Source organism: Chenopodium album, chromosome 17, assembly GCF_948465745.1.
Source record: "Chenopodium album chromosome 17, dcCheAlbu1.1, whole genome shotgun sequence".
NCBI classification, from domain to species: Eukaryota; Viridiplantae; Streptophyta; class Magnoliopsida; order Caryophyllales; family Amaranthaceae; genus Chenopodium; species Chenopodium album.
Genome location: NC_137850.1, coordinates 50,003,480 through 50,023,031, shown reverse-complemented (window position 1 = coordinate 50,023,031; position 19,552 = coordinate 50,003,480). Strand labels below are relative to the sequence as shown.

The window sequence follows — 19,552 nt, the reverse complement described above, 5'->3', positions numbered from 1 at the left end:
TGGCATGGGTATTGAAGCAGTCAAACAAGGTGTTATTTTTGGCTCAAGGTAGAGTTCTAAACCACATACGAGCATTTTATAGGTCAAGACCTCATTGGTTAAAGAAAGCTTAGATTGATAGGTGTAAAATAATATCACTTTTGTAAGTTCCATTGTTTTTACCTCATTTGTATTGGAATGAAAAATATTGTGCTCATTAAAAGTTATCTTTATTGAAACTGAATTTTACAAATTAACTCATTTTCACTAAGTCAACTCTAATTTTGGTAGTGTGGATTAACCTAACTGATTGTGAGAGTGATTTTTCCATCAAAGATACACATATTACCACTTCAAGAGAATTTTTCAAAATATTATTCCGAAATAAGTCTGATGGTTGTTATCAGAAGTCAAAAACTGTCATTAGGCAGGCTATTAAGCTACATCTCAATACCACTAAAGATGGAGGATTCATCCATCTATGCTCTTCTCAAGACCCCAGGTAGTCTAAGTAAAACCTCTTAACTAACATGACTGTTTACGTTCATCGATGATATCAGAATTCCTGTTTCAGATTGAAACTTTGAACACTTTCTGCAAATCCAGCTTCAGCAGGAGTATTCGCCAATATTAAGGTTGTCAAAGTACAGTTCACAGAGGAAATTGCAAAAATTAGGGTTGTTGAGGTCTTCCCCTGCTGACCCATGACTTCAGCAGCATCTTCAGTATTCCCCCACATCATGTATGTTGAAACAATAGGCACATTTTAACCACGTTAGCTCAGTTACCCTCAGAGATCTACATATTTAGTCAACTGCATCCTTGTTTTCCAATCCAGCATGCAATAAGACGAGGGAATTAGAAGTACGTCATTATCCGAGTAACACTATTTCAGCTTCTAAAAGATAGGTAAGGTGTCCTGTTGTCACGGATATAATTAGCATGGTTTGGATACCATCCAACCTTCATCAAATTATGGATCCCAGCCCAACTCAATAATATTGCTTCTTCGTACAACATTGCTGTTGAGAGTTACTGCACAAGAACTTCTCCAAAGGTTTATACGTTAACAGATCTGGCCAACCTTTTGGAACTTCAGATCTTCACTAACTGCAGAAACCTTCACCATTTGCCCCACAGACATACCGAGTCATCACTTCACTGAAGGCCTTGGCACTGAAGGACAAACAGAATCCTTGATTTGCTGAAAGAATTCATCAACTTTGATATTATCATGGCCATCCACTCTGTAATCTGAAAGTGTCAAAGCATTAGGAGTTAGAGCACTAGCCATTGGTTAAGAAATTCAAACTTACAGAAAAGCAACTTCATGAAATACTCCATCAAAGACCATAAAATGAACAGCAAAGTTTAATCCCTAAAAAGGTGGGGTCGACTGCATGAACCTAGAATTTATCTCTGGGGGTCATCCACAAAGATCCCCTTCCTCCATCCACTTCTATCTAGTGCTACATGCACTTGACAAGTAATAAGTAAAAAGTTTCAGCAACAATCTACCATAAATGAGGCCTCCATTTGCCCTTCATAGTAAAAACAAAAGCAGGAGATCAAAAAGCTCAGTGGGAAAAGATTACATTTCAATTTACTAAATACTCCTCAAAACAGCTATACAGAAAGGAAGAGGAGCACTTTATTTGAAAATTGGATCAATAATATGGGGTGTGATTTTTAAACCAACTACTGTATTATACTACAAAAAAAAATGTAAATATGTTCAAGAAATTGCCTGCTTCCAATTAATCAAATGTTGAGAGAATCAGAGGATTAGCAAGTTAATGTTGCGTTGTTGGGCATCTTTATACACACACTGACACACATCATGCATAGCTACAATGACCTATATCCCTAAATGTAGATCAAAATGATTTCATGTGTCAATACAGCAGAAAAGAGAATTTCCCAACAGCCTTGTTATGTGATAGTCTTACCTTCATCGTCTCTTCTTTTTCAAAAGTTCAGCTGCTCGCAAAAAGACCTGGTCAACCTCATCAAAATCAGCTAGGTCAACGTTCTCACTTGACAGCTCGCTCTTTTTTGAGTCTACTGACATCTGACAGAGATCTTTCGCAAATGTTTCTGTGTCAGTAATCTTGGCAGGTAATTTATCAAACTCGTGTAAGTATAGAGGCTGCTCTACATTTTCTGCACTATCTGAATCTGTCTCAAAAATGTCAGATAAATCTTCTGAATCTGAGCTCACGCTTTCATCTGTGAATGGATCATCATTTTCCACAGTTTTATCATATTGATCCATCAATTCTCTAAGTTTGTCTGAAGGGGGCGACTCCAAGCTTGGTAAGGGAGCAGAAGAAATATCATGCGTATCAGGTGATATATTTGTAGGATTTTCAGCTAGCTCGGAAGCATGATTCTCTTTGTTTCGAGCCTGTGCGCGGAGCAGCTCAAGTTCCTGCTCAAGCCTCGGAATATATTTTCTAACAGCCCTCAAAGAATCTCTATATTGAGATTTATCCAACGCCTACAAAGAATTAAACATTCATCTATTAGTGAGCTAAGAGGCACTCTCCCTGATCTGTCCATAAAATTATGCCCAGCAGCATTTCAACAAAATTTTACTTCTGATTCTGAGTTGGTCAAATAAGGCTATAGAGTAACTCAATGTTCAAGAAGAATATTTCAATATTTAAAAAGTCTGGTGTAAAGATATGAAAATTAAAGATTTTCAAGGAATTTCTACACAACAGGTCATTGTAGAGCAATAGAATAATTTAACACAATACCAAGTTCTTCAAGAAAGCAAACAACACGTATTGCGTCAAACTGTTCAATGAAAAGGCATAAAAGTCATGTACGAATGAATGAAGTATATATGAGGATTACTAAGAGATGCTTAACGCCCTTGTGTAAATTTTCACTGGTATCCTGAGCTTTGGTTTGACCTTTATGAGGTACCCAACAGCTTTGATTGTTATACTCCGTACTTTAAATTTTCCTAGGAATAAAAGTTTCACTATGTACGTAAATGTACCCGTAGAATCTTTGACACTACCAACAATTTGCTAGCATAATATGAGGCAAATTGAAATTTTATTATACACTCTACAGCCTGATATTATGAACTAAAATATTATTTTGATGTAGAAACGGACAAACAAGCAAGGAGCCCTAAAAAAAAAGAAACAAAAAAAAAACACCATCTTTGTCATCAGGAAAAGAAAAATAACAAACATATCTTAGGTTTTTTTTTTTTTTTTTGTGCCAAAAACCTGATTCATGATATGAAATGATCAAACATGAGAACATTACAATAACATATATTACCTTCTTCCTAGGAAGGGTCACACGTGGTGACATTATTTCTGCTGGAGGTTGTGAATAGTTCTTTCCCCTGTACATGATTATCGTGTTCTCTTCTTGAATGTCTAGTACGATTCCACCAGTCAATCTTGCTAATTCAGTAGCTATCTCCTTAACTTCTTGAGGAGTGAATGTCTTTACAATTACTTGTAATGTTTGGTGTTTCTTCCAATGTAAATGCATGTTGAGGATTACACCTTGGTATATCCCTCTTCTACCAACAGGAACATAGTTCTTGCACTTGAGGCCCATCTTCAAAAAGTAAAAATGCTCTTCTGGCGTCAACACCTCGGGATCATGAGTTGCTTCTGACCACTCTTTCGGCTCTAACTTCTTCAGTGCCTCAACAAGTCTTTCTTCTTTTTTCCTAGCCTGTACTGAAGCCAAGTCAGAGACAGCTCATTTGTTTTAGTTTTGGGGAAGGGGGGCTGTGAAGGAGCATGAGCAAGGGCAAAGAATAACAGTAAGTCTAATTTATATACTCAAGCAAGCTTACGAGCGACAAATTTCCCTTTTGAGATTAAACAGAAAACATGTAACAGCTAGATGAAAGCATAATGTTTGAAGATGAAGTCGGCACAGAACAAAAATAAGCAGTTGCTTCACCCTTAATAGAAATACATATGTCAAACCCTTCCATCCCCACTCCTTCCCTCTCTTAAACTACGTTTGTCATGAGAGGACAGAATTATAAAAAAAATAATGCAATGTGCCATACTTGGAAGTCAATACACACGCATTATAAAGGATGTTACATTGCACAGGAAAACAGTATAAGAATAAGATTATGAGATGCAAAAGTTGTAAGAACATCACTCTTAAGATAGAGGCAAATTCCAACATCCTGTATTGGGATTAGTAAATGTCACATGACGCAGAAACATCTTCCTGTTTAAGCACTTTTCGTTCTTTTTGTATAAAATTAATAAAACATTGAAATAACAAGCAAAATGTTCAAATGCAGAACAGCAGAAAGGAGGAAAAGAATGGAAGAATGTAGCAGCTGACCCTATTTAGCTTGTATAAGAGCTTTTCTTCAGCAGTCATCCTCTGATGCTCCTTCTTCTTCTTCCACCTAAAGTGCTTTAGCCACCTTACACCTGCCCTCTTTCCTTTTAGTTTTTTCCTCTTTACCTTTGTAGAGGCATCCTGTGAAGTAGAGCTTCTCTCAGATTTCTTTAAGGTATCTGCATCAGTACTAGCGCTGTCCAAAAACAGACTACTGTGGAAGCCTCGGTAGCCTGAAATAGAGGAAACTCGAAGGAGTGGTCCTAAAGGAGGATCTTGGATGAAATACTTGGATAGCACTATAGGCAAGCTAGTATAAAAATGATATCATTAGCATAACCACGAAAGCAACCTATCAAGTTCAACACATCCCAACCCCACAAAAATAAAAACATATGGTGTGTTATAAGTTTGAGAGTTATCTTATAAAACCGCACCCAATATTATCGTCCTGAAATCCTGATCCATTTCACAGTATGAAGTAACAACCTTTTAGCAGTGATACAGACAGCAACAATAGGGAAGATCCTAACCCACTTTCCAAACATAGACAACAATGACCCTTTGGTGTCACATTATCTCAACCCCTCATAAGTTAGGATAGAAAAATATCACTATATAGAAGTAAAATTAAACTTGCAGCTCTTTCACCATATAATTTAGACAGAAGCACATAGTAACAATACAATTGTAGTAAATCATTAGCCCAAATTTATAAAACATGACAACTTTCTCAAAACATTTTAAAATAGAATACTTTCATACTTTGTGACCATTACTTTCGGACCGAGGGAGTGTGTAATTTGTGTGAAACATAACTACAATGCTGCAACACAAGCTTCAGAACCCAGGAGTCAAATTTTCCAATTAAATTTCTACCTAAATAAGCAATCTCAATCTTAATCCCAAAATCCTTCCCAATTCACATGTTAAAATTAATCCAATGTACCCAATACAATCACAAAAAATGATAACATAAATCATATCAATAACAAAAATTAACCCATCATAGCAAATAACCTTAAGCAAATCAAAACATAAGTAAAACCCAAAATTAAAATCCCTCAAACAGAGAGAACTAAAGTAATTAGTATAATCAAATGCTAATTAAATTTGTAGAATTAATTAAGAAAAGGATTAATAAACAGCAAGAAAGCGCAAGAGAGTGAAAGGAGAGAGAGAGAGAGAGTACCAGGGTGTATGGAGAAAAGGGGAGTTGGGAAATAAAGGGTTGAGAGAAAAACGCCTGATTAGGAAGAAGATTGAAGAAGAAGAAGAAGAAGAAGAAAGCGCAACCCTGCGCATTTTCTGGTGCTGTGACTGCTTCCTCTGCCGCAACCACCTGCTGCGGTGGTGCCACTGCTCGCTGCTCTGCTTTTCCAATTCTTTGTTTCCTCACTTCGTTTTCTCAAATGAAAATGAGGCCAAGTTAGATTTGGGTGAATTTATTTTTTTATTTATTTTTTCTGTTTTTGCGTTCAGAGAGAGAATCGATATCAAGATCTCGAGGAACCAGAAAGGAAAGCTCAAACCAAAAGTTAGAGTTATCCCTCACTCTCCGATTTGGGTGAATTGGGTCAATAGAATTATGGTCAAACAATCTCAATAAAAATACTTCATATATGAAAAGACATAACTGCCCTTGTTTTCAACCCCCTCCTTTTATCTTCCTCAAATTCACCGTCTCAAGTCTCAACTGATGAACTCATAAGTCATCACTTTCTTAACTAACGTAAGATCCAATCACATCCTACAAATTTCAAACTCCCACCTTCACCAATTAAGTGTTCATTATTACTCTAATTGCTTTAGTTATTCTCATAATTAGCTAAAAATTACAGCCCAAATTAAATTAAATTTGATTAATTTTGCTTGATTATTTCAGCATAAGATGGAATTAACGCTAACACGCCCTGATGATTGGCACCTTCATCTCCGTGACGGCAACCTTCTCGCTGCCGTTGCACCTTTCAGGTACACACCCTATTCATTTATTTAAATACTTTATCCGTTACTGAAAGTTCGACTCACTTTTCATTTTAAGGCGTTTAATAAATTGTAATATATTGTTATGTAATTCAGTGCTACACATTTTGGGAGGGCAATTGTAATGCCAAATCTAAGGCCTCCAATTACTACTACAGCTGCTGCTGTTGCCTACCGTGACTCGATTTTGAAGGTTTTGCCTTCGGATAACGAATTTGATCCTCTTATGACACTCTATTTGACTGATACTACTACCCCTAATGAGATCAAGCTTGCTAGTAAGTCTAAACTTTTGGTTTAGGTGAAATTGATGTTGTTGTTATTGGGTTTGTTTGTTATATATTAACGGCTCGTTTGGTAGGCGGTAATGATATTAATAAATGATAGGAATAGACAAATGGTAATGGATTTAAGTGTTATTTTGTACGGAAAATCCCATGTCAATATCCATGGTTTGAAGAGTCATTAGCAAACATTTTTTTTCTTCATTCATTAGTGATTTTTTTTTTTTTTTTTTTTACAAAGAGAACTTCATAAATAAAAGCATTATTACAACCTAAGAGAATTAAAAGAAACCAAAAACAAACTAACTCGAACAACAAACGATATAACCTTGTGTAAAGAAGCTAAGGCAACACACTTCAATCAATTTTAGAAGTGGGTAGTGGGAATTTAATGAGGAAAAAGTGATATTTGTGGCGGACAAGCATTATCGTGGACATTGACACGAGTCTTTTCAAACTTATAAGTTATAACCGAAGAAGTCCTTAGTCATAGAGCTGTATTTTCTAATAAAATTATCTATTGCTTTCCTACCTTTATGGCTTCATGATCCCTACATTTGTATTTCTGTCATTTCATGTCCATTTTGTGCTTTCTTAGTCATAGAGTTTGTTTGATTTGGTTCTTGGTGTTTATAGAAGATTTTGTTTAGCATTTGTTATTCACTTGAAACTTGAAAGTGAACAATGGTGTTTAACTGGGATCTTGTTCGTGTAATAGTATGTTTGCCTTCCCAAAGTCATCGGTTGGGTGATGAATAATTGTCAAATCTAAGTTGTTTTTGATTGGCACTGTAATTATTTTGACAGGAGAAAGTGGGGTGGTTTATGCTGTTAAATTGTACCCAGCTGGCGCAACAACTAACTCACAGGATGGTGTTACTGATCTTTTTGGAAAGTGTTTGCCTGTGCTCCAAGAGATGGCTGAGCAAAATATGCCTCTCTTGGTAAGTTGTCTGTCACGAATAAATGCAGCGCAGGGATTGGTGTTGTCTTTCTTGATATCACCCATCAAGCAAATGAAGAAATTCTATGTTAACCATGAAAATTTGTTGATTATCCACCTGCTCATATTTTAAAGTTTTCTTTCACCTCCTGGTATGAACCATGATTCTTAAGGGAGAGAGATAGTTTTTCATAAGTTGAGAAACTAAAGTACTAAAGCAAATCAACCCCGTTCTCCCCCAGTCCAAGCAAAACGTCTTGCCACTCTCTCAAGTGCAGGATCAAACATACTGAATTAATAAACATGCTTCACATTGTATGATACGAATAATATAAGATGAAGCTATGAGTTTGTACCTTTTCAATTCATGACAGTCTTGAAATCTGAAAATGCTTTTGGTGTGCTTTAGTTCAACATTCCTGGAGCTACTTGCATTACTGTATGACAAATAAATTCATGATGATTTTGTAGTCGGTGACTGTTTACTGAGAGTTGTGTTTATTAACAGGTCCATGGGGAGGTTACAGATCCTGATGTGGATATTTTTGATCGGGAAATGTTATTTATTGAGACAGTTTTAAGACCTTTACTACAGAGACTTCCTCAGCTAAAAGTTGTGATGGAACATATCACTACGGCTGATGCTGTCAAGTTTGTTGAATCATGCGATGAAGGTAAGTTTATCCTTTTCAGTAATTAAACTAATTTTCTTTTAGTGCTGAGATCAACCCGTGTATTAATCTTGCTCCTTTTACAATTATCAGGGACTGTAGCAGCCACTGTGACTCCACAGCACCTTGTTCTGAATAGGAAGTCTCTCTTCCAAGGAGGCTTGCAGCCACATAACTACTGTCTTCCAGTGCTCAAAAGGGAAATCCATAGTATGTGCTTTCAGATTAGTAATGAATCAAAAAGAAATATCTTTTTTTTTTTATATTATTATTTTGAGATTTTAGATAGGGTGTGTAGTTTGCTACAACTGATCAAGCGAAGAAAAGCCATGACATTTGCTCTTTTTGTGTCTTTGACATGAATTTCTGTCATTTTCTCTGGTCTCTGCATGCTCTGATTGCACCTTTTCGTTGTACATGCAGGGCAGGCACTTGTTTCAGCAGTAACTAGCGGGAGTAAAAAATATTTTCTTGGGACTGACAGTGCGCCTCATGAGAGGTGGAAGAAAGAATGTTCTTGTGGATGTGCTGGAATCTTTAATGCACCTGTTGCTCTATCACTATATGCCAAAATATTTGAAGAGGTATGCATTCATAATAGAAGTAGAAGGTGGCTCCTTTCAGAGAGGGCTAGGCTATGCTAGATGAGTCTCCTCATGAGATTGAATTCTCTGTACCAACAAGTTTGATGAATGATTAGTTAATTTTTTCTTTTTCAAAGTGACAAATTAGGTAGCAGTGGCATGCTCTTCCTGCCTGCATGATGTTCAATTTTATAGTACTCATATTTGCTGGAAGAAGTTTCTGGCAGTTCATTTTCTGCTTTCTTTGCTCATTCAGGCTAATGCACTTGACAAGTTAGAGGCATTTACAAGCTTCAGTGGTCCCGATTTCTACGGTCTTCCAAGGAACACTTCGAAGATTAAGTTGCTAAAAGAACCATGGAAGGTCCCAGAGTGTATATCTTTCCCATTCGGAGAAATTGTTCCTATGTTTGCTGGGCAAATGCTTGATTGGAAGACATCCTCTTGATACTGTATGGATCCCCATCTACCTTTACTGTCTTTACTTTCCATTTCATTTTTACCTTCTTAATTTTTGCAACTTTTCTAAAACATTAAAGCTTCTCATTATTTGACTCACTTGTATGAAAACTCTTAAGGATGCCCAAACATTAAATTTGTGGGGAATATTGTGAGACACCTCACCTCTTTAAGCAGGAAATAATAAAGGGCACTAATTATGGGTTCCATTATATTTCGGAAAACTTAGGGCAGTCAGGCAGTCATTGGAACAATATGAAGAACCTTAGTTTATGTCTGTAATCTGAAATCAGTGTAATCTGACCGGGGTTTGATAATGCCAAGCACTCAACGTCTCTATCACCCTGTTTTGTTAAACTTTGTCTGATTTTTATTTTATTTATTTTGGTTAGTTCAACACATTTTTATGTCTTTCTTGCATCGAGTGTTGGTTACATGTTGTACATAGATGCGTTTAGTGGTAGGTCTGAATTCTTCCGACATCACAAGGATTTTACTCCTAGGTTGAACTATATGGTCTATCTTTCAAACTATTGATTGGCCAAATGTATCCATGCATTGATGTATTTTAACAGCATCAAAATATGAACAGTTAAATTTGTTTTCCTATAAATGGACTTTTGATTGACAAGGTGGTATGAGTTCAATAACATGTTGAGGACAAAAATCTCATGCTTCTTTTAGCACCGAGTATGGTGCCCCTGCTGGAGTGTACACTATAAGCAACTATGCATGTAAGGCCGTTGCATGATGTGCACGCATCTGTGTCGATGCACCTGCTTTGTGCACACTGCCTGTGCGACCTCTATATGCATTGCATATTGGAAATTTCATACTATGTTGTGGGATTGAAAGACTTCTTATTACATACCCCGAAATAAGTACTCATACAAAGGTTTAAGTGTTAAGGTAAGCGTAGTAATTTAGAGGAAGTAGATCTCGTTAAGTCGTTAAACCAATGCTTAAAATAGATTTAAAATGCGACAGCTAAACTAGTAAAAGTAGTTATGCTGTTGCTTCACATTCTTATTCTCATTCTCATTGATTTAGAACACTAATTTAATTAAAGCTAGCTCAAAAATCATACTCAAATGACAAAATCATAGGACAGAACTATTCTACCTGTTTTCTAGCTTCATAGTTCATACTTAAAAGTAACAAAAATGAATTTGTACTCTTGTTTCATCCACCAACCAGGACGTTAACATCAAAGTCCTGCATTCTCCTTGGATGTTTCCTACCCTTCATATCTTATTCCATGTCCCATCTCAAAAGATCGCGAAAATTCCCAACTAAACGGTACTACTTGTCAAGACAGAAAGATATTTCGCCCCACTCCACCAGATTTTGAGACAAGTATGTATGATTAACCCATCACGATGCAAGGGTATGTATTCATGTATACTTCCATGTATTGTGTTCTGGTAAGAATTACTCGTACCAAAATCATGAATTTGGACTTGGTCTAATATTAGAACGCGATGAAAAAATCTTTCCACTGCAAGAAAGTGATCTAGTCACCAAATTAGCTGCCCCTCTTTCTAAAGACCATCTTTGGGAACAACTCCCTTTACTAATTTCCTCCAAATTTTCTTGATCTTTATCTGAAGTATTATTTTCCATGGATTCTTCCAAATTATTCCCATCAACTCCCTCTTCCCCACTTACAATACTAATTCTCAGAACCTCGTCAGAGGAATTATCCTCTGTTGCTTCCTCCACTGTTGGTGACAACGAGGCTGATGTATCCTCAGCCTTGTGCTCATGACCGTGATCGTGATTTTGTTGATCAGGTGGAATAATAGGAGCACGGCAAAGTGGACAAGTAGTGTGTGAAGAAAGCCAAGTATCAATACAAGGTACATGAAAGGCATGACTACACTTAGGCAAAACTCTCAGTACATCATCTTCTTCAAACTCTGCCAAACACACTGCACAGTCTGTTTCCTCCATCTCCTTTTCATACTTGTGGACGGCGATGGAGTTGATCACCGTAGCAGGGAGTCCTACGGTAGGGATGCACCAGAAGGGGTTGAAGACCACCCTACTCACGTGTTCTTCATCCTGAGAATCACTCCCCACCCTTCCTCCTCGTCTACTTCTAGGCCTTGTTTGGAGAAAAGAACGACTATTGGGAGCGTAGAAGTGGAAGTAGAGTTTGGTGTAAAGAACATAGAAGATGATCAAGAGGAAAGTTGTGGCTAAAAGTATAAGCATGCAGATTAGGAGAGGCGAAAGATTATGGGACTTGTTAAGTTTCGAAGGGTTATAGTCTTGAGGTAAGGGGAGATTTATGAGGGGGTATATGCAAAGAGAAGGGCAAATTGCCAAACAGACCTCAGGGCAGAAACCAGAGTATAGTGATGAGGTTGTATTTTTTTCGGAGTGGCAAAATTGTAGGCATGTTTTGACTGTGGTATCAGTGGTAGTGTCGGAGTTTGAGTTTGAGTTTGTGAGTTTTCTGTGACCATGCAGAGAAGCCATGGGAATTTGGAAGAGTAAGAAAGGGGTAAGAATTTTTGATAGGAGTTTGAGGTGTTGGAAAATTTTTGTGGGGGGAAACTAAATATAGGGAAAAATTGGGTAGGAGACTTTGAATGAGAGACAGAGGTTAAGTCAATTTGGCTGCTTATTCACGGCAACCAGATACTATGTTTATGTATACATATATTTATGATTTTATACTAGTATGTTTGACTTCATAATCATATTACCATTTATTTTTCAAATATAGTAAGATATTTTTATAGTTTCATACATATTTGATAATTGATTTTTATTAGTACTGATTATGAAAAGTTGATAAACTACAAACAAAATAACCTACTTTATATCTTGCATAGGATTATAACTACCTCAAAAGCTGCTTTATATTGTATCTTTCTTAGACAAGTTCTTGCTTTTTTGTTAATATTATTAGGTTGTACGTATTGCTTTTGGCATGCAAATTTGTGATGGTTTTACTTAACCTAATCCAATATTGTATGTACCGTCATAGGAGAAGAAGACAGAGACAATTAACAAACAGAGCAATTAGAAGAACACAAAAATTTAAAATTAAAATTAAAATTTTTAAATACACCATCTTATAGAATCATTCATATCAAGGTGCATTATGTTCATAATAAAAATAATTAGTGTAATAGTGAATGATATCAGAGATTTGGTCATGAAAATTATTTTGTGGAAAATTATTTAGAGTAGTTAATTAGGAATAGTATCTTTATTACTTTATATATGTCTTGTTTTTGTTTGTTATTGTCTTGCTTGCGTTTGCAATGAAGATTTTCAATGCTTTTGAATATTTTATAGCAACTAGTTCTTGTTGGAATTTTCACTTTATGACATTATACAATGACGTTATGATGATACCTTTATGAATATATCTTAGCATAAGATAATACTAGTATTAAGTAAGCTTATTAGCTAATAGTTAATCAGATACTGTCACATTCAGATTTTGGTCTGCTTAATTATGCATTTAATAAAATCCTAGGCTCGTAGCTGATGAACTTTTCTAGACAAATTCTGGATTTCAAGACTTATTAAGGTCTCGAATTGAATTTGAGTTGAGATTTAAGCTCCTATAAGTGCTTTGAGTTCTGTTTGAATTGAACCCGAGTAACTGTCAACTAGTTAACTATAGCATTATTGCTAATAAGATCCAGTCCAACGTTGCACGGAACGCGGGACGGCAGCGCGTTCCCCGTACTGGGTCGTATGTCCCAAAACGCGGTACGGACTCGTCCCGGTTCGTTGTGGTGCGCGATTTGGAACGTCGTTGATGGAGTACCCATTTGTGGGTGCAAGAACCTTCAATTTTCTTGAGTAGCAAGGACTAGCAACTGTATTTTGTCTAAAATTTCAGGTTTAATCGGAGCTTTTAAGATTTACATTAATGGAAGAAGATAAGAAAGGGTAGAAGGAAGAAGATGTAGCTGAAAAGTCACATGCACTGCTAAAAAGTTGTGGACCCTACCCTATAATCTTTTCTTTTTTTTTGAAACCACCTTATTATCTTTTCTTGTTATTTTTAATTGTTTAATGTTATGTAATGGTAGTAGTGGTACTACTTTATTTTATTTTATTTTATTTTTTGACAGCAAGTGGTACTACTTTTTTTAAGAGTTTACGGAGTAGTCTATGCTTTAGTATTGTAACTTGTACTATTGAATAGTCGAATACCAAACATCGTACATAAATTGGCTTTGTTCAATGTATTTATAACTTTACTTTTTTATATTTGGTTGTCTCATTGGGAAAGAAGTCATGGATAATTATGTAGTCTTACAAATTATTATGTTTTTAGGAATATACAAATTAAAGCTAATACTACAGTAGTAAATATTACGAAGATAAAATACATACTAATGTAATAATACTTTTTTTTTAACCGATACTACTATAATAATACTTAATAAAGAATTATTGATCAATTTTCTCTATTAATTAATTTTGCATGAAGATGAATTAATAATTAATCAAAATATAAACATAAGCACACTTATCGAAATATCAAATATTATAATAAACTAGTATCACAATATGGGAGTATAGTACATAAGAAAAGGTATTATTTTGTCTAATGAAAAATTAGATTAATAATTTATTTTAGAATTAAAAATTTTACTTGCCACCAAAGCAAAAGTGACAAATAAGATTTAAGAATTTTGACACATAGGTAAAAACAACGAATAGTGAATAATTATAATTTAAATTATTTTTTAAAAAAAAACTAAGTAATAATTATCTTTTTTTTACATATATGGATGCAAATTTTTGATCGCAAATATCTTTAATCCCTCCCAATCAAATATTATAAAAGTTTGATTAATAAAACTAAACCTCATATGACTAATTCCCCATAATTTTTAATAATTAAAAAATTATAAATGAGACTAACATTTAAACAGAACGAGTTTATTAAATAAACGCATAGGCAAAAGACTTATTTTGATTAATAAAAAAACGAGATTTATCACTTTTTTTTTAATTAAAAATTTAAATTGTCGCATAAGAAAAATTAATGAATAAGGTTAGTTTGGGATTTTAATTCAAGCGTCACGTAAAATAAATAAAACAACAAAAGATAATTTGAGTGTTAAAATTAAAAAATTATCTTATGATATTAGAAATTTTATTATATATCTAATAAATGATCTTCATAAATATACAAATTTTTAAATAAAAAAAATGATTTTGTAGAACCGTGCAACGCACGGGCTTACATCTAGTAAAGAATTAAATTAGAAATCTTATACCCCAAACCCTAAACTCTAAATCAAACTATGTACGAAGTTAAATTGATATCCTAAACCAACTATATATTATATGATTGATTGATTAATAGATGACCTCCATACGATAGTAAAGTATTATGCAGAATAAGATCAAATTAACTATTCTGTCGTTGATTGATCACTAGACGAACTATGTACGAAAGTTGAGTGTTATCTCTAAAGAAAAAGATCAAATTAACTATTTTATGATTGATTGATCAATTGATGACTTATGTACCAAATTATTATCCATAAAGAATAAAAATCAAATCAACTTACATTATATGATTGATTGATTAATAGATGACCTCCGTACGATAATAAAGTATAATCTCTAAGGAATTAGATCAAATTAACTATTCTATGAATGATTGTTCATTATAAGATCTATGTACGATAATATTATCCATAAAGAATAAAAATCAAATCAACTTACATTATATGATTGATTGATTAATAGATGACCTCCGTACGATAATAAAGTATAATCTCTAAGTAATAGCTTCAAATTAACTATTCTATGAATGATTGTTCATTATACGACTTATGTACGAAAATATTATCCCTAAAGAATAAAATCAAATTAACTATATATTATATGATTGATTGATTAATAGATTACCTCCATACGATAATAAAGTATAATCTCTAAGTAATAGCTTCAAATTAACAATTCTATGAATGATTGTTCATTATACGACCTATGTACGACAATATTATCCCTAAAGAATAAAATCAAATTAACTATTCTATGATTGATTGGTCAATAGACGATCTATGTACGAAAGTATTATCCATATAAAAAATAAGATCATATTAAGTATTCTATAATTGATTAATCAATAGACGACCTATTTACGAGATTATTATGATGTAGTACGATTGATAGATAAATAGACCCGTGTACTAAAATATGATCTAGTGATTAATTAAAATTATAACATTTAGCTATCCAAGTATAAACTATAAAGTGATACAATAAACTATTATGATAATTGTACATCATTATATTATTACCCATTATTTTATTTTTTATTATTCTTATTAGAGATACTTGTAAAAAAAAAAAAAAAAAAAAAAAAAAAAAAAAAAAAAAAAAAATAGATTGAAAGTGCATGTACATCATCATTGAAAGTTAGAAGCCGTTACTTACTCTCCATTATCCCATTATTATTTTTATTTGTTTATTAAAATATACATCGTACATATCACTCATGTATTCAATATTCATCATTTACAAGTAAACATTCATCAGTTCATCTCTTTCAATGTAAAGAAACGAAGAGTCACAACACCTCACAAAATCCATCCAAATTCAATCAATTCCTTCCTCTTGCTTCCTATAAAATCATGTTTTTACAGAAGAATAATTATAATACCCATCTCCATCACTACCAATTAAAAAAAAAAAAAACAAAAAAATCAAAAGAATAAAAAATGGCTTTTGGAAAAAAAAAAAGCAATGATTTCCCAGAGAAGTCCTAGCCCTGAACCACAAGATCCGATTAGTGGTGAAGAGCTTAGTGGTGGTGGTGATAATGAAGAGTTATCAGGGGAAGATCATTCAAGAAAAAACACAAAGCCCCTACTAAAGGAAGTTACTTTCTTAGGTTCAGGGAAAGGAAGAAATCCAGGAGGAACAAAGCAATTCCAATGCAACCATTGCAAAAAATCATTTTCTGGTTCATATACTAGAATTTTCAACCATTTTTTTGGCCCTCCACCTGGAAAACCAGCAGGAATCACTCGATGCCCAGTGATTTCATCAAGCCGGGAAAAACTTCAAAAATTGAGAAAGAGAATAGAAGATGATGAGAAAGCAGGTTTATCACCATCAATTACTAAATCCACTATTAGTAATAAAGGTGCAGCAGCAACCGTTAAGCCCATAGTGGAAGCTTTTGGTACTATGGAGAGACACATCAAGTTGATCTTGCAATTACTAAAGCTTTGTGTTCAAATGGAATTCCATTCAATGTGTTGAGAAACCCAGATTTCATTGCCATGGTGAAGGCAATTAATCATGCTCCAAGTGACTATTCTCCACCTCCGTATGACAGAGCAAGGACTACTTTATTGGATGATTGTTACCGGGAAGTTGAAAAGGAATTGGCTCCGGTGAAGGATACTTGGACCAGTCAAGGGACTTCTATAATATCCGATGGGTGGACAAATGTTAAGCATCAACCTCTCATTAATGTTGTGGCATCCAATAGCAGGGGCTCCATGTTTATATATGCTGATAATTTTTCAGGCGTAGAAAAGACGAGGAAGGAAATTGCAGACTATCTTCTCAAATCAATTGATGAAGTTGGGCCTTCAAATGTCCTTCAAGTAGTCACCGATAATGCAGCAAATTGTAAAGCAGCAGGGAAGGAAATTGAGAAGGTACACAAGCATATATTTTGGAATCCATGTACTGTGCATACTTTGAATCTTATATTTAAAGATTTTGCTAATGTTTTCCCATGGATGTTGAACACTTATAAAAAGGGGAAAAACATAGTAAAATTCTTTCTAAATCATGATCAAGCACATGCTATTTTTAGAGCCCAATCCGGACTTGAGTTATTAAAAGTTGCTAAAACACGATTTGCCTCACATTATATTTTGTTGAGTCGATTACGAGAATGTAGGGAAGCCCTAGCAACCACTACTGTCCTTAGGAGTTGGAAAGATTGGGTAGGGAAATGAGATGAACGTATAAGGAATTTAGGGGCAGAAGTTGCTTTGACAATAGCTGATGAGGAATTTTGGGATGAGGTTGATAATATTCTTGCTATTACTAAGCCTATTTATTTAATGATAAAATTTGCTGATGGTGAGGGACAAAAAATGGGTGAAGTTTATGAAAAAATGGATTGTATGATAGGGGAAATTGGTGATATCATGAAAAATAATAAACATGTAGAATATAGAGATAAAATGCAAGAAATTTTGATTGCTCGTTGGGAAAAAAATGAACATTCCTATGCATTGCTTAGGTTTTGCCCTCAATCCTTTCTATTATGATTCAAATTATTTGACTTCTGCTGCCCCTGGTGGAGTTGAGAGAAGGGCTCCTAATCTTGATAGAGAAGTGGTTTCGGGTGTTCTTGAAGCATTTGATAAAATCGGAGAGGATGTGCATGAAAAAAAATTATTGCGTGAACAGATGGCCAAATTTCAGCAAAAAGAAGGAATTTTTGGGACAAATGCATCTAAGATAGATGCTGTGACTATGTCACCAATCTCATGGTGGTCTACATATGGGTCCGAAACTCCGGAGTTGGCAGAGATAGCTGTTAAAGTTTTATCATAGCCAATTACAAGTTCTTCCGCCGAAAGAGTTTGGAGTACCTATTCTTACATCCACAATATTAAGAGAAATAGACTCAATGCTCTCCGTGCCGATAAGTTGGTGTTTATCCACTCTAACTTGAGACTTATCTCACGCTTCACAAAAAGCTACACAAATGGCCCTTATAGGATGTGGGATATCGACCCCGAGAGCTCTTATATTGAAGATTCAACCTTAAGAATGGATGACATAAGGTGGGTGCTCATTGAGGATAATGCAACTAATAAGAGAAAAAGAAGTTGACATAGCTGCTAGTCATACTTAATCAGTTTATCTTCTGTAGTTCTGTTCTTTGGGTTTTTTTTTTTTTTTTTTTTTTTTTTTTTTTTTTGTTAAATGTAGTTTTTTTTATGCAATTTGGAGTTTAGACTCTTTAGAGTCTAGAAATATTAGATTGCTGTACTGCTGTAGTGTTGTTTTTAATTTAAGTTTGAAGTTTGATGTTTGAACCTTTAATTTTCATTCTTGGTTGCTATTGTTAATAGAATCAGAGTGTTATTTCAGAAAAAAAAAAAAAAAAAAAAAAAAACAGAACATTCATGCTGAAATAATCTACCTAAAATAGTTCCCCAAAAATAGCCCAACGTTCCAGGAACTTTAGACCTCACGTTCCGCGTTCCCGTCCCCGTACCACGTTCCAAAACGTTCCACGTTCCGTGCAACGTTGATCCAGTCCTAGCTTTAATGATTTTGTAGCAAGATTGTCTTTATTGCAAAATTGCACAAAAGGAGTAAAGTGTAGTCAAACATGTTTACAGAATTACTTATCCTCCATAGACTCCCTCTACCTTTCCTGCTACAAAAGTGTCATCTTCATCACCTGAATCGGGAATATTCATCAAGCTGCCATTTTTACTTTCTACCTTAGCTTCATAACTCTCTGCAATGAAGGTGAATACACTAAAGGTTAACTGTAAAGTATGAAACATCGTACTAAGCATACATGTAACGTCGTAGGGACTAGGGAGAAGGGGGAGAATGTAAGAGAGTTAAAGTTACACTAAGACGTAGGATGAATACAGTACATGACATTGATTCATTCTTTCTTCAATTTTTTGCTTTTGTCTTTAAAGTTTGAATCTTAACAATGATGGACAGAAGCTAACCTGAGGTTTTTGTGTTTCCATTTTTCATGTGATTTACAAGGCATTGTGCATGGAGAATGAACTCTGATCGCCGCTTGCGCTTTTCCTTGAGGCATTCAAAGTAAGTGTTATTCTTGAGGTTTACATTGTGTCTAAAGTTAATAGCTATCTTGATGTTTTCTTCAGTTATCACCACTTCCACACAATTATAACCCGGTGTAAATTTACCGTTCTCACCATCATCAAGGTATCTGATGAAACAAAAATATACACCAACTGTGAATAATTTGATGGTATTGCATAAAATACAATCAGAGACACAAAAATATGTGAGGAGGCATTTAAAAACCCTTACTTTTCTATTTCTTGTTTCAAAATCTTGATTTTTTCCTCGTCTAATGAGACTGTATCAAGCTCTAGATAATCATTCCAATCAAATTCTGTCTTGTAGTTGATTATATTTTTGTTGCATAACTCTGAATTTGGATATAACACTTCCTCTTGCATCCCAACTTTTGAGAAGGTTGATTTCCAAACGCCAATTGTTTTGACCTCTACCTATGGAATACAATAGCAAATCATAACATCCCGTAAT

General features: G+C 34.6%; 4 protein-coding genes across 6 annotated transcripts; 2 read left to right on the top strand and 2 right to left on the bottom strand.

Moving 5' to 3' along the window:
• Positions 1 to 331: 331 nt before the first annotated feature.
• On the bottom strand, positions 332 to 5,843 carry LOC145588426 (putative CRM domain-containing protein At3g25440, chloroplastic). The gene is made up of 5 exons (XM_081645075.1): positions 5,519 to 5,843; positions 4,327 to 4,636; positions 3,283 to 3,690; positions 1,929 to 2,479; positions 332 to 1,233 (listed from the first exon to the last, which is right to left on the bottom strand). Exons 1-4 carry the CDS (start codon positions 5,629 to 5,631, stop codon positions 1,931 to 1,933), a joined length of 1,380 nt encoding a protein of 459 aa, XP_081501201.1. The 5' UTR covers positions 5,632 to 5,843; the 3' UTR covers positions 332 to 1,233; positions 1,929 to 1,930.
• A 152-nt stretch (positions 5,844 to 5,995) lies between these two features.
• Positions 5,996 to 19,097, top strand: LOC145588425 (dihydroorotase, mitochondrial-like). Of its 3 annotated transcripts, XM_081645073.1 has the most exons (9): positions 5,996 to 6,058; positions 6,212 to 6,300; positions 6,409 to 6,590; positions 7,404 to 7,540; positions 8,048 to 8,213; positions 8,304 to 8,420; positions 8,634 to 8,794; positions 9,051 to 9,246; positions 19,019 to 19,097. In XM_081645073.1, exons 2-8 carry the CDS (start codon positions 6,218 to 6,220, stop codon positions 9,240 to 9,242), a joined length of 1,038 nt encoding a protein of 345 aa, XP_081501199.1. In that variant the 5' UTR covers positions 5,996 to 6,058; positions 6,212 to 6,217; the 3' UTR covers positions 9,243 to 9,246; positions 19,019 to 19,097. The 3 variants fall into 3 exon arrangements, with proteins under 3 accessions (XP_081501199.1, XP_081501197.1, XP_081501200.1); XM_081645071.1 differs by lacking the exon at positions 19,019 to 19,097 and having other exon boundaries at positions 9,051 to 9,663; XM_081645074.1 differs by lacking the exons at positions 5,996 to 6,058; positions 19,019 to 19,097 and having other exon boundaries at positions 6,139 to 6,300; positions 9,051 to 9,664.
• Positions 10,118 to 11,769, bottom strand: LOC145588424 (putative RING-H2 finger protein ATL53). Its single transcript, XM_081645070.1, has one exon. It carries the CDS (start codon positions 11,735 to 11,737, stop codon positions 10,700 to 10,702), a length of 1,038 nt encoding a protein of 345 aa, XP_081501196.1. The 5' UTR covers positions 11,738 to 11,769; the 3' UTR covers positions 10,118 to 10,699.
• On the top strand, positions 15,995 to 17,226 carry LOC145589259 (uncharacterized). Its single transcript, XM_081645789.1, has 2 exons — positions 15,995 to 16,436; positions 16,526 to 17,226. The coding sequence occupies exons 1-2, from the start codon at positions 15,995 to 15,997 to the stop codon at positions 17,224 to 17,226; spliced, it is 1,143 nt and encodes a 380-aa protein (XP_081501915.1).
• Positions 19,098 to 19,552: the final 455 nt, after the last annotated feature.

What these genes read in the sequence shown, in the direction of transcription:
- LOC145588426 (XM_081645075.1), bottom strand. Translation starts at nt 5,631, where the DNA reads ATGCGCAGGGTTGCGCTTTCTTCTTCTTCTTCTTCTTCTTCAATCTTC. An exon ending in CCTTTTCTCCATACACCCTG is followed by an intron (nt 4,637 to 5,518) that starts GTACTCTCTCTC and finishes TTTTTATACTAG; the next exon opens with CTTGCCTATAGTGCTATCCA. An exon ending in TCTTATACAAGCTAAATAGG is followed by an intron (nt 3,691 to 4,326) that starts GTCAGCTGCTAC and finishes GCTTCAGTACAG; the next exon opens with GCTAGGAAAAAAGAAGAAAG.
- LOC145588425 (XM_081645073.1), top strand. Translation starts at nt 6,218, where the DNA reads ATGGAATTAACGCTAACACGCCCTGATGATTGGCACCTTCATCTCCGT. An exon ending in AGCAAAATATGCCTCTCTTG is followed by an intron (nt 7,541 to 8,047) that starts GTAAGTTGTCTG and finishes GTTTATTAACAG; the next exon opens with GTCCATGGGGAGGTTACAGA. An exon ending in GCTCAAAAGGGAAATCCATA is followed by an intron (nt 8,421 to 8,633) that starts GTATGTGCTTTC and finishes TTGTACATGCAG; the next exon opens with GGCAGGCACTTGTTTCAGCA.
- LOC145588424 (XM_081645070.1), bottom strand. Translation starts at nt 11,737, where the DNA reads ATGGCTTCTCTGCATGGTCACAGAAAACTCACAAACTCAAACTCAAAC.
- LOC145589259 (XM_081645789.1), top strand. Translation starts at nt 15,995, where the DNA reads ATGATTTCCCAGAGAAGTCCTAGCCCTGAACCACAAGATCCGATTAGT. An exon ending in GCCCATAGTGGAAGCTTTTG is followed by an intron (nt 16,437 to 16,525) that starts GTACTATGGAGA and finishes TGAGAAACCCAG; the next exon opens with ATTTCATTGCCATGGTGAAG.